At 54.3% G+C, this 13028-nt stretch overlaps 1 protein-coding gene across 1 annotated transcript; it reads right to left on the reverse strand.

Annotated features, from left to right (window-relative positions):
• Positions 1-1109: 1109 nt before the first annotated feature.
• Positions 1110-1508, reverse strand: LOC116204767 (leucine-rich repeat extensin-like protein 3). The gene has a single exon (XM_031537049.1). It carries the CDS (start codon positions 1506-1508, stop codon positions 1110-1112), a length of 399 nt encoding a protein of 132 aa, XP_031392909.1.
• Positions 1509-13028: the final 11520 nt, after the last annotated feature.

Consider the following 13028-nt stretch of genomic DNA (forward strand, 5'->3'; position numbering starts at 1 on the left):
TCGGTGGTACTCGCATTGCTTGCTCTGATCTTGGATGGTTGGATCGAAGTTCGGGCTGGGCGCCGTTGTCCCGACCTTGTCACGAATTTGCCGGTAGATGTGGGAAAGTGGGATCGGCAGGGCCGGGTATTGTCGGCAGGGTCGTGGTTGCGCTGCACCGCCCTGTTGACCTTGCGGGGGCGGGGCCCGTTGTGTTGGCTGAGAAGTCCTAGGAGCCGGAGGTTGGTATTGAGGGGCTTGAGATGGAGCAGGAGCATAATGGTGGACGACGGGCGACGACACCGTAGGTAGGGGTGGAGGCGGTAGTGCGGAATAGTAGATTGGTTGGGTAGGGGGTTGAGGCCGATATTGAGGTGCATGTGGGGCGTAGGAGGGAACTACGGGAGGCGCCGCCGTGAAGTTCATCGAATATTGCTGGGAGGCTTGTTGTGTCGCGTTGACGGTGTTCACCGAAATTTCCTTTCCCCTTCTCCCGCTGGAAGATGATGATGTCACGGGGACCTTCTTCGATGACTCCTCTCCTTTGTTGGTGGGGTCCTCCATCCTTCCGAGTTTGATTCCCAAATCCAACTTCTTCCCGGCCTCGATGAGGTCGGAGAATGACGAAGTGTGTGCCAACAAGTGTGAATAGTACACTCCTCTCAGTGTGGAGTGGAACAACTGAACCTGCTGTGCTTCGCTGATCGGAGGGATGTGCTTTGCTGCTTGGGCACGCCACTTGGCAGCATATTTCTCGAACCTTTGGCCCCGCGCCATTTCTTTTGTGCTCGGCTCCAGAAGTGTGGGAGGCGTTTCCGCGCAATATCGGTATTGGTCGATAAACTTCCGGGAGAGGTCCTCCCACGTCGGAATGTCCTCGGCCTTCAACGACATGAACCAATCGAGAGCGGGTCCCGATAGACTATCTTGGAAGGAATGGATGACGAACTCCTCGTATTCCCAATACTGTAGCATCTTTCCCCGGTAATGGCAGAGATGATGGCGTGGATTCGTCGTGGCCCCGTAGGCCTTGAACTCTGGGATTTTGAACTTCGGGGTAGCCGCATGCCTGGGAATAAACTATAGTCACCGTAGCGCGCATCGGGTCGAGCATCGTTTGCTTGCAGGGCTCATATTGTCTCTTCCATTCGCTTCAGTCTGCGTTCTTGTTCGGCGTCAGCCTCGGGGAAGAAGTGCGTTGGTGAGGCGAGCTGGGCCGCATGGGTCGGCGTGCTCGGTTCATGGAAGGTGGTGTTTATGGGGGGTGGCGCCGGGTAAGAGAGGCTGGCATGGGGTTGTAGCGATGAGTAGGGTGGGAACTCCGTGGTTTGGAAATGAATCGGAGCAGGTGCACCTGAGGTCGGGAAAACCGTCGGCGGAGGGACTGTATAGGCTGCAGCCGGGGCCGGCATAGAAACAGGCGGTGGCGCGGATAGGACCTGATCTGAAGTGAGGAATGCCGCTGGTGGAAGAGGGACTGCCGTGGGGGCCGACGGTGGCGGATATGGACTGGTGAAAGGTTGAGCCATAGACGTATGCAGTATTGGTGGTGCGGGCGCATCCACATTCTCCGGGGCTTGGGTCAGTGGAATTCCGGGTGCTGGGTCGACTGTCGGCCCTTGCCCCGGTGGAGGCGTGGAGCTCGAGGAGGCACGGTTCGGCCCCCTAAGTAGGGCGAGCAGTTCTGCCATGTTGGCGGCCATCTGATTGACTGTGCCCTCGAGCGCCGTAATGCGGGCTTGGTCGTCAGTGGCGGCGGAAGTTAATGAGGCCGGTGGCAGAGGCGCCCCTGAGGACGTCGGGGGCGGGAGATGTGTTGGAGGGGCGCCGGAATACGCCGGGAGTACGCCTGCAAGAGTGAGAGGCGGCGGAGCGTGCGTTTGCGGTGGTTGAGAGAGAGTCGGGACCGAAGGGTTGACTTCTTCGGAAACATCGACATGATCCCCTTCCGCCATCCTGAGACACTGACGAGTCGGGTAGCGGTGTGACGCCAGTTGTGATCACCTAATTCCAAGAATGTGTAAGGGCAAACATCGATATCTCGAATGATAAGTGCGGAATAAATAAAGTGACAAGATGTATGATATGCATGAGTTTTCAAAACGCTAATGTCATTACATTGATCATCTTCAAGTTCCATAATTTTACAAAATAGAACATACGGAGGAAAAGAAAGGAACATAAACGTAAAGCCGACATCCCTTTGCGCTCGGTGGCCGTTTGAAAGCGGCGTAGGTCCGAGCGAGGGCAAAAAATGGGCGAGGTTGCGCGCCCTCTTGAGCACTCGGTCCAATTCCGCGCTCAAGCGGGCCATCTCCCGATCTAGGTGTGCGACCCGGGCGCGTGCTCGAGTCAGCTCTATCTGAAGCTCCCTGTAGTCCGCGACCTCTGCGTGGGAATCAACAAGCTCGCAACGGAGCCTATCTCGCTCCTCCCTGATGGCCCGTAGCTCCGCGTGCATGGCCGCTTGGATGGAACTTTCGGCTTCGGGGGCGAGGGTGGATGTAGCGCGGGGAGTCGGGGCGGCATGGGATCGTTGCGGCGGTGCCAATCCCCGTGCATAGAACCGAACCACGTATGCCGATGTGGCGGAGAATACTCGTTCGTCGTCGGTGGGGTGGTCGGGGAAGTACAGACGCTGTATGATGCTAGCGTCCCGTTGGCGGCGAATCTCTCGGATCTGTAGGAATCTTGCGGGGGCCGTGGATGTAGAGTCGCCCCACTGGATGCGGAAGGGTAGACAGTCCGCCTCGGCGGGAATGTCCTGTAGGCCGCCGAGCTGTCTGATTACCCAGCCGGGGAATATGAGTGTGTTCCCCAAATGGCTGAGAAGGGGGACTCCCACAATTCCGGGACATCCTGTGATCATGAGGCCGTCGGGGTTCCATCGAGCGACCCATAAGAAGCGTGCAAGCGTCAACTCACGCCAAAAACGCCTCCATTCCGAGAAACTGTGCTCGGGAGGTGGGATAACCGGTACCAGGCGCTCGATCAGCGAACGCTCGTCGGCGATGTAGGAGAATGGATGTGATGAGCAAAAGGGGATCCCCTCATCCTGCCGCGCCGAACCCCCCTAACATAGTCAAGAGACCGGACGGTCTCGGCTAATAAAGCCTCCACGTAACTATGGCCTCCCACCGCTTGGAGGACGACTTGGGCTATAGCCCCGTCAATGAGGTTCGGCGAGTACGGAAACAGGAGAGTGCCAAAGACCAAGAGTAAGAATCCATGGCAGGCATCGCGCTGATAGGAAGCCGTTGTAGGTGTCATCGCGCGGAGAAGCGTCCAATCGGAGAGCCACGCGATCCTGATGCCTTGATCCCACCTCTCATGAAGCTCCTCGTGGATGTCTCGAGCAGGTATGTGGAGAAGAGTGGAGAGCTGACCCTAGACGGTTGTGAACGGGTTAGGCACGAAGATGCCTTGGCTCGTGGGCGTAGGCCTCTGGATGAGTGCCGTGTATTCTTCGATTGTGGGGGCTAACTCCGTTCCCTGGAAATTGAACACTGCGTGCTCGGGATCCCAAAATTCGGCGGCGGTCCTCAAGAAGATCCAATCCACCGGGGTCTCGGCGAACATAACCATGTCTTTGATAATGCCCTGGATGAAAGCGTGATCCACCGGCCGGAGCGTCCTCCAGATGCGCATGATGTCTTGTCTTGGCGGTGTGATTGCATCGAGTCTGAGACTGGGAGCCGGGTGGTCCATCTTTACCTAGATGGAGGAGATACCGGTTTAACGTTTTAAGAATCAAATCAATGCAATGTCCTAAGTTTTTTCGAAAAATGTATGCAGTGCGAAAAGGTAAACTATAGTCGTGTTCTTTACAGTATACATCGCTCTTTCTTACGAAAACAACAAAATGCCCGTCCTAACAAAAACTACGGGCCGACTCAAGGACTCGACTTTTGGGTCGGTTGACGGCATGGAGGCAAAAATTGGTCCAGCATGACGGTCCCTGTGTATGCATGGTTTTCGGTGCTATTGGGAGAACCGCTAACTATGGATGGAGGCCCCCGACTCAAGGGTGTGAACTCCTTGAAATCGAGCGAGGATCTTTGGGGGCCGGTTCGGTGGCATAGCCAACTCGATCCGTTCCCTTACTCGGAACCTCTGACTAACTTAGCTTCCTATATTGGTGCCCGTGGGATGTCGAACAAGGTACCTAAGAAGCTAGTATGATGTGCGATGCATGTGCGGGAAATAAAAGTGCGTAAAGTAGATAAGCGGTAAATGCGGAAAGAGGTAAATAAACAAGCAAACAAAGCAAGCGGGAACGAGCTCGAACCCTCTAAGTATGTCCCCAGTGGAGTCGCCAAGCTGTGTGCACCCGAATTTCATCTCGTCGGGGCACGCATGCGCGCGCCTAAGCAAACGCGGCTTGGGAGTGTCCACCTTCTCGGGGATGCGCGACGAACGCACGTGAGAAGGAGTCGCCACTTGCCATTTTACGACCCGAAGGTCGAGGGCCGGCAAGTTACCTGGGTCTAGGGGTATGGGGTACACCTAAATGCTAAGGCCATGGTCGTACCGAACCGGAAATTCCAAATTCGGGGGTTCTATTACGTGCGGGCCTATATCCCGCACGCCCTTTCGGTACTCTAACTTGCTAGGCTTGCCATTTTGTTTATTTACCGCGTGATTTAGAGTTGCACTCGACTCGCCCGTTTTGACACCGTAAATTCGATGAATTGATCAGGTTGGGCCAAGAATCCGAAAGATGAGTAGGCTTGTGCATCGAGGAGTCGGTTCACTATTCTTAGCGTTACAGTTCATTGAACCGTGATGGTCGAATCCCTGCGTGAACCGAAGCCACGAGTATCCGAGTTTACTCATCCTTTGGTGGCGATAGACCAACTTAACCGATCCGGCACTCGGACCTCTCGCTCGCCGATTGGGGATCCTTACAAGTGCGCGAATGAACATACAAATAGAATTCTCACAATGTTCTCTCAACTAATTTACAAGGTATAACTGAATAAGTAAATGGATCCCGATCGGTTTGCATTGGGCCAATATTCCGCTCCGGCTCACCGAGTATTTTGAGTAACCGATAAACAAATTAAGGCAACGCGGGCTTGAGGAGTCGGGGGTCGGGTCCGATCGATCCAACGGTTTTCAGGAGAACCGGCCGGTTCTCACTGTATTCGATGGACCGATCGAGCTCCCGGGTGATATCTAAGCCCGTTTCACGCGCTCAATCCAAATCCGCCTTCCACATAGTCCGTATTCGGAATGTGACGGTGAATCGAGGTTAGATCCCATTCCGCACTCGGGTTGCACGCGCTCGGTGAGTTAAGAAGCGTTGGACCTCGTGTTCGGTGATTTGGGGCGTTGGACCCCGCACAGCACGTGGCCTATGGGCTCGGGCCCGAACCGCAATAAATCATCATATGCAAAGACTAAACAAAAGAAAATTGATAAAACTGACGCAATACAGACAACAACTGACAATTGTCGGTGAATACAGACAAGTGGTGTATTAAGTCGAATGTACGTGATTTAATCAGTTATTAGCCGGGGTTGATTGGCAAACAATGCATCTAACCTTGGCAAACATAGAGGGCGGGCTAGGATACGGTTCTAAGCCAATTACATGTGTGTGTTTGTTTTATGACTCTTGTTCGGTTAAGTGTCACTGCGGATTCACCGAATTAGCCAAACTCGTGTTTTGACTCTAGATTGGAATCTATCATTCCACCTATCCGTTATCTAATGTTTGATTAAGCCAAATGTATGATTAAAACGCTCCCCACCGAATCTACGATAGGAAGATAGAAACACCGAAAGTGGACGGAATGGGCCGTGCGAATGAGACTCGCACCCGGATGGGTTGCCCTTTTCCGTCCATAGATCGAGGTGTTTCCGATTCCCTAGCGCCTAGGGTATCGGTGAATCACGGAATGACGGTTATGCCCTCAGGTAATGAAATTGTGATGTTCGTATGCAAATTGGAGATCCCGTTACACGAAGGAGTCTAAGGAGGACTCGCGCATCTTGACTCGAGCTGCCTCAAATCGGGCCCGGACTCGAGTCATGGTACGCGAGTACTCATTAGACATCAATTCCACTCGTGTTATGTATCTCGGTATTTTGAAATTGTGAGCTTTTTAATGGAAAAGGGCATTTTCATCGTTCCGTAAATCATCGATGCGTTTACAAATTGAGGATTGATTCACCCAATTGTTTAGTCCAAGTGATTTAATTGTCCGGATAATATGTCCCGTTTATCCCGTTTGTGAAATTATTCGATGTTTGTTGTTTCATTTCATGGTTACGGCTTCGATGGGTAATTATCCGGATCTAACACGCCTACCACGTAATTAGGACTCATCCATCGATTAATGAGAAAACCACAAACAACTCCAAAGATCGGTTTTAAAATGGTAATAGAAACCGATCCTCACTCAAAGGGGGTCTCGAAGCTTTCGGCCATCCCCTAGGGGTAGTCGGCCGAATGCCCTTCGACCCACTACGAGTGTTGATGGGCCTCCGTATCAATTTTAACCGTCCCTTGCATGCATCAAGTAACGTGCACACGAAATTAACACACCTCCTATTACATCAATGTTGACATAATCTTCATTATACAAATGACCGCGTAATACAATCGCGAACAACATATGCAAGGAATCAACCAAGTGACATTGACTCATTTAGAGGTAAACTCGGAAACAAGTCACAGGAAACGCACGGCCTCATGGCATAATGAGTCCCAAGACTTCGGGTGGGTCAAGGATCCTCGCGGCCCCGTCGCAAGGGGGGTGGCCGTGGGATCTTTGGCACAACCGAACCCTTTAAGGTCTCTTCCTCCTAGATCCCAAACCTTTCCCGTCATGCAATCACATTTCAACCACGATTAGAGACATCACGACCGTGGGAATGGCCAAATCCGGAAAGATGAGGCGGCCATGGACCCTAGAGAGCCAAAGAGGCTCAAGGCTCCCCCCTATGGGGCACGACCGAGAGGCTCCATGACTCTCTTGAGTCCATGTCCGTCTCATCCTTTTAGATTCGGACCATTTCACACTATGCATGCACATTCATACGACATATGGACGTAGCAAAAAAAAACGAAACACGTTCGATGCATGGGTTGCATGGGAAGCCCGGATCTAAAAGAAAAAGAGTGACTTTCATGCTTTTCGGGTCTTTTAATCACCTTAATATTTCATAACAATAAACATCAAGAGTCCTAGCTTTTCTAAGTTGTAGAGGGATGTTACCTAGCCTCGATGCACGAGGGAAAGAGTCGGGGAAGTGGCCTTGAGAGTCGCAAGACACGGGTTGAAGGCTACGAGTGAGTGACCCGAGAGGGGTGCAGCCGTGGCAACTCGGAAAGAACGGGGTCGGCACGCTAGCTCCGGTCATGGCACGGTGCAAGGTCGGGCTCGTTGGACTCCTAAGAGACGGATCTAGACATCCGTGGGTAGTCCCGAACGTGCCAAACCCTGGATGAACCCGAAACAATGAGTGAAAGCTCGGTGAAGGAAAAGTAACCCGGTAAAGAAAAAACAAGTGGAACGGTGGTTGTGCACGGCGGATCGGTCCTCGGATCGTGACCACCTCTTCACGGGGGAGGGTGAGGATGGTGAGGAACCCTTTGAATGTGATGGCACGACTCACCGAAGTGGTGGGAAGAAATGTTACGGCATTAGGGCACGGTGCACCCGGCTAGTGACTCTCGGGACCTGATTGCTCTTGTGGCTGGAACGTGATGTTGGGGAGCTCAAATGGGAAATCTAAGCTCGGAAATGGACTTAGGGGATGGAAAATATGTAGGTTAGGGAGTTTGGTGATTTTTGGCTTAAGTCGGGTCGGGTGGTCACTGGAATACCGGGTGGTTTTCTGGTGATTTCGGCCGGTTTTGGCCTTGGCACGGGCTGGACGAGCTGAATGAGAGGGCTGGAGCTTGGGAGAGTTCTTGAGAGAGATTGGCTTGAGAGAGAATGAGAATTGAAGAAGTGATTAAAGCTAATGGTGCAAAGGCTTATAAAGGCTAGGCTAATGGCTTGATTAAGTGGAGTTAATCGCGGTTAGGGGGCATAAGAGGGGGCTGTCGAAAATATCTAGGTGATTAGGGTGGGGTTTGTGAGTGGAAGGTTGATGGGAGTTGATGGATGGATGATAGGAGGTGATAGATGTGAGGGAAATTTGAAATTGTGTGGTGGAGGGAAGATGAGAGGGGTTGAGCCGCCGGCCAAGAGGGATTGAGCCGTGGCTTGGGCGGTCAAGTCGAAGCCGTGGGGTTGAGCCGTGGCTTGGGGTTGAGCCGTGGCTTTGTGGCTTGGCTTGGCTGAGCTGTGGGCCCCATTCGATTAAGAGAAAAGTCGAAAAAAACTTAAGGCTTGATTGAACACGCATTCGATCTCCGATGTCCAATTAATTTGTAGATTTGGAATGCTTGAATGACAAGGATTTGAATGAGCCTAATATCGCCATGCGTCGTGTGAACGAACGTTCGGGCGACTCGGCGCCTCGAGAGTCGGTTTTGCCCTGTTTGGACGTTCGGAGCAGAGTTTAGTGTCCCCCGGTCCCCGATTGCTCTTTGTGCGTCTTGACATTCGTTTCGGTGACCCTTCTGTCCCTTGGGGATCGTTGGCTCGTCGTCCCCGGCCGAAGACCGTTGGCCCGGGAAGACCTAGGGACTTTGGACCGGGGCTTTCTCAGTATTCCCTGAATGTCTCGAGGTGCTCGGGGATCGTTGTGATCTCTGTTTTCCGTGGACGTGCCCCGAAGGCTCGCTGGGAGATGTTCATGACCACTGAAACGTCCATCGGGAAACCGAGTCGAGTTCCAGAAGGTCATCTGAAGCTTGTTCCCTGACTTTGGTGGTCCCTGGGTGCCTGTAGGCCCATTTTGGGGGGCCGTCTGCTTGTCAGTGGAGCGGGCCCCGGGAGCTCTGTCAGAAAAGGCGTCCATGAGAGATCGGGGTGTTCCGGCTCATGTGGTATGCCCCGGAAATGCGTCCGGACGTGTCATTGGTCTCTTTGGCACCGAGGGGGATTTTTAGAGTCCCACATTGGGCACCTTTCGGTGCTTCGGTGACTCGGTGATGAATAGTGCCACAATGCCTCTTCCGTCGTTTTCGGGATTCCTTGTTCGCTCGTTCTTCTGACAGCTCTCTTCCGCCTTTCTCAGTGGACCGTGCTCTTCTCTTATTGTTCATGACTCCGCGCCCGCCTTTTTGCCACTGATTGCCGGATGATGAATAGTGTCCCGAGCTCTGGTCGTGAATACTCGTGTGGGAAGCCGGTGGGCCAAAATGAGGTGCTGACAGCGGTGCCAGAAATTAAACTCGCACGGGTTAAAAAACCTAGCAAGGTCGAAAGAGGCACGAGCGACGTGGCTCGGCGAACTTGAGGTGGAGAAAAGTAAACTCGCACGGGTTAGCAGACCGGGCAAGGTTGCAAGAGGCACGAGCGAGGTGGCTCGGCGAACTTCAGGCGCAGGAAAGTAAGATCGCACGGGTTAGCATACCCGGCTAGGTTGCAATAGGTACGAGGGAGGTGGCTCGGCGAACTTGCGGTGCAAGAAAGTAAACTCGCACGGGTTAGTAGACCCGGCAAGGTTGCAAGAGGCACGAGCGAGCAGGCTCGACGAACTTGCGGTGCAGGAAAGTAAGCTCGCACGGGTTAGCAGACCCGACAAGGTTGCAAGAGGCACGAGGGAGGTGGCTCGGCGAGCTTGCGTTGCAGGAAAGTAAACTCGCGAGGGTTAGCAGTCCCGGCAAGTTTGCAAGAGGCACGAGGGAGGTGGCTCGGCGAATTTGGGGTGCAGAAAAGTAAGCTCGCACGGGTGAGCAGACCCGGCAAGGTTGCAAGGGTCACGAGTGAGGTGGCTCGGCGAACTTGCGGTGCAGGAAAGTAAACTCGCACGGGTTAGCCGACCCGGTGAGGTTGCAAGAGGCACGAGCGAGGTGGCTCGGCGAACTTGCGGTGCAAGAAAGTAAACTCGCACCGGTTAGCAGACCTAGCAAGGTTGCAAGTGGCACGAGCGAAGTGGCTCGGTGAACTTGCGGTGCAAGAAATTAAACTCGCACGGGTTAGCAGACACAGCAAGGTAGAGAGAGGCCAGAGCGAGGTGGCTCGGTGTACTTGCGGTGGAGGAAAGTAAACTCGCACGGGTTAGCAGACCCGGCAAGATTGCAAGAGGCACGAGCGAGGTGGCTCGTCGATCTTAAGGTGCAGGAAAGAAAGCTCGCACGGGTTAGCATACCCGGCATGGTTATAAGAGACATGAGCGAGATGGCTAGGCGAACTTGCGCTGCAAGAAAGTAAACTTGCACCGGTTAGTAGGCCCCTCAAGGTTGCAAGAGTCACGAGCGAGGTGGCTAGGCGAACATGTGGTGCACGAAAGTGAACTCGCACGGGTTAGCACACCCGGCAAGGTTGCAAGAGGCACGAGCGAGCATGCTCGACTAACTTACGATGCAGGAAAGTAAGCTCGCACGGGTTAGCAGACCTAGCAAGGTCGAAAGAGGCACGAGCAAGGTGGCTCGTCGAACTTGCGGATCAAGAAAGTAAACTCGCAAAGTTTAGCAGACCCCGCAAGGTTGCAAGAGGCACGAGCGTGGTGGCTCGGCGAACTTGCGGTGCAAGAAAGTAAACTCGCACAGGTTAGCAGACCCGGCAAGGTTGCAAGGCGCACGAGCGAGGAGGCTCGGCGAACTTACGGTGTAGGAAAGTAATCTCGCGAGGGTTAGCACACCCGGCAAGGTTGCAAGAGGCATGAGCGACGTGGCTCGGCAAACTTGCGGTGCAGGAAAGTTAGCTCGCACGGGTTAGCAGACCCGGCTAGGTTGCTATAGGCACGAGCGAGGTGGCTAGGCGAACTGGAGGTGGAGGAAAGTGAACTGCACGGGTTAGCAGACCCGGCAAGGTTGCAAGAGGCACGAGCGAGGTGGCTCGGCGAACTTGCGATGTAGGAAAGTAATCTCGCACGGGTTAGCAGACCCGGCAAGGTTGCAAGAGGCACGAGCAAGGTGGCTCGGCGAACTTGCGGTGCAAGAAAGTAAGCTCGCGACGGTTCGTAGACCCCGCATGGTTGCAAGAGGTACGAGTGAGGTGGCTCGGCGAACTTGTGGTGCAAGAAATTAAACTCGCACGGGTTAGCAGAGCCAGCAAGGTCGAAAGAGGCACGAGCGACGTGGCTCGGCAAACTTGAGATGGAGGAAAGTAAGCTCGCACGGGTTAGCAGACCCGGCAAGTTTGCAAGAGGCACGAGCGAGGTGGCTCGGCGAACTTGCGATGTAGGAAAGTAATCTCGCACGGGTTTGCAGACCCGGCAACGTTGCAAGAGGCACGAGCGAGGTGGCTCGGCGAACTTGCGGTGCAAGAAAGTAAACTCGCACAGTAAGCGCGCACAGGTTAGCAGACCCGGCAACTTTGCAATAGGCACGAGCGAGGTGGCTTGGCGAACTTGCGGTGGAGCAATGTAAACTCGCCCGGGTAAGTAGACCCGGCAAGGTTGCTAGAGGCACGAGCGAGCAGGCTTAGCGAACTTGCGGTGCAGGAAAGTAAACTCGCACGGGTTAGCAGTCCCGGCAAGTTTGCAAGAGGCACGAACGAGGTGGCTCGGCGAATTTGCTGTGCAGAAAAGTAAGCTCGCACGGGTGAGCAGACCCGGCAAGGTTGCAAGGGTCACAAGAGAGGTGGCTCGGCGAACTTGCGGTGCAGGAAAGTAAACTCGCATGGGTTAGCCGACCCGGTGAGGTTGCAAGAGGCACGAGCGAGGTGGCTCGGCGAACTTGCGGTGCAAGAAAGTAAACTCGCACCGATTAGCAGACCTAGCAAGGTTGCAAGTGGCACGAGCGAGGTGGCTCGGCGAATTTGCGGTGCAGGAACTTAAACTCGCACGGGTTAGCAGACCCAGCAAGGTTGAAAGAGGCCAGAGGTAGGTGGCTCGGCGAACTTGAGGTGGAAGAAAGTAAACTCGCACGGGTTAGCAAACCCGGCAAGACTGCAAGAGGCACGAGCGAGGTGGCTCGTCGATCTTAAGGTGCAGGAAAGAAAGCTCGCACGGGTTAGCATATCCGGTATGGCTACAAGAGCCACGAGTGAGGTGGCTCGGCGAACTTGCGGTGCAGGAAAGTAAACTCGCACGGGTTTGCAGACCCGGCAAGGTTGCATGAGGCACGAGCGAGCTGGCTAGGCGAACTTGCGCTGCAAGAAAGTAAACTCGCACGGGTTAGCAGACCCCGCAAGGTTGCAAGGGTCACGAGCGAGGTGGCTCGGCGAACTTGCGATGCACGAAAGTGAACTCGCACGGGTTAGCAGACCCGACAAGGTTGCAACAGGCACGAGCGAGCAGGCTCAGCTAACTTGCAATACATGAAAGTAACCTCGCACGGGAAAGTAAGCTCGCACGGGTTAGCAGACCCAGCAAGGTTGAAAGAGGCCAGAGGTAGGTGGCTTGGCGAACTTGCGGTGGAAGAAAGTAAACTCGCGCGGGTTAGCAGACCCGGTAAGACTGCAAGAGGCACGAGCGAGGTGGCTCGTCGATCTTAAGGTGCAGGAAAGAAAGCTCGCACGGGTTAGCATACCCGGTATGGTTACAAGAGCCACGAGTGAGGTGGCTCGGCGAACTTGCGCTGCAGGAAAGTAAACTCGCACGGGTTAGCAGACCCGGCAAGGTTGCATGAGGCACGATCGAGATGGCTAGGCGAACTTGCGCTGCAAGAAAGTAAACTCGCACCGGTTAGCAGACCCCGCAGGGTTGCAAGAGTCACGAGCGAGGTGGCTCGGCGAACTTGCGGTGCACGAAAGTGAACTCGCACGGGTTAGCAGACCCGGCAAGGTTGCAAGAGGCACGAGCGAGCAGGCTCGGCTAACTTGCAATGCATGAAAGTAAGCTCGCACGGGAAAGTAAGCTCGCACGGGTTAGCAGACCTGGCAAGGTCGATAGAGGCACGAGCAAGGTGGCTCGGCTAACTTGCGGATCTAGAAAGTAAACTCGCACAGGTTAGCAGACCCCGCAAGGTTGCAAGAAGCACGAGCGAGGTGGCTCGGCGAACTTGCGGTGCTAGAAAGTAAACTCGCACAGGCCAG

The sequence above is a fragment of the Punica granatum genome, chromosome 1 (genome assembly GCF_007655135.1).
Source record: "Punica granatum isolate Tunisia-2019 chromosome 1, ASM765513v2, whole genome shotgun sequence".
NCBI lineage: Eukaryota > Viridiplantae > Streptophyta > Magnoliopsida > Myrtales > Lythraceae > Punica > Punica granatum.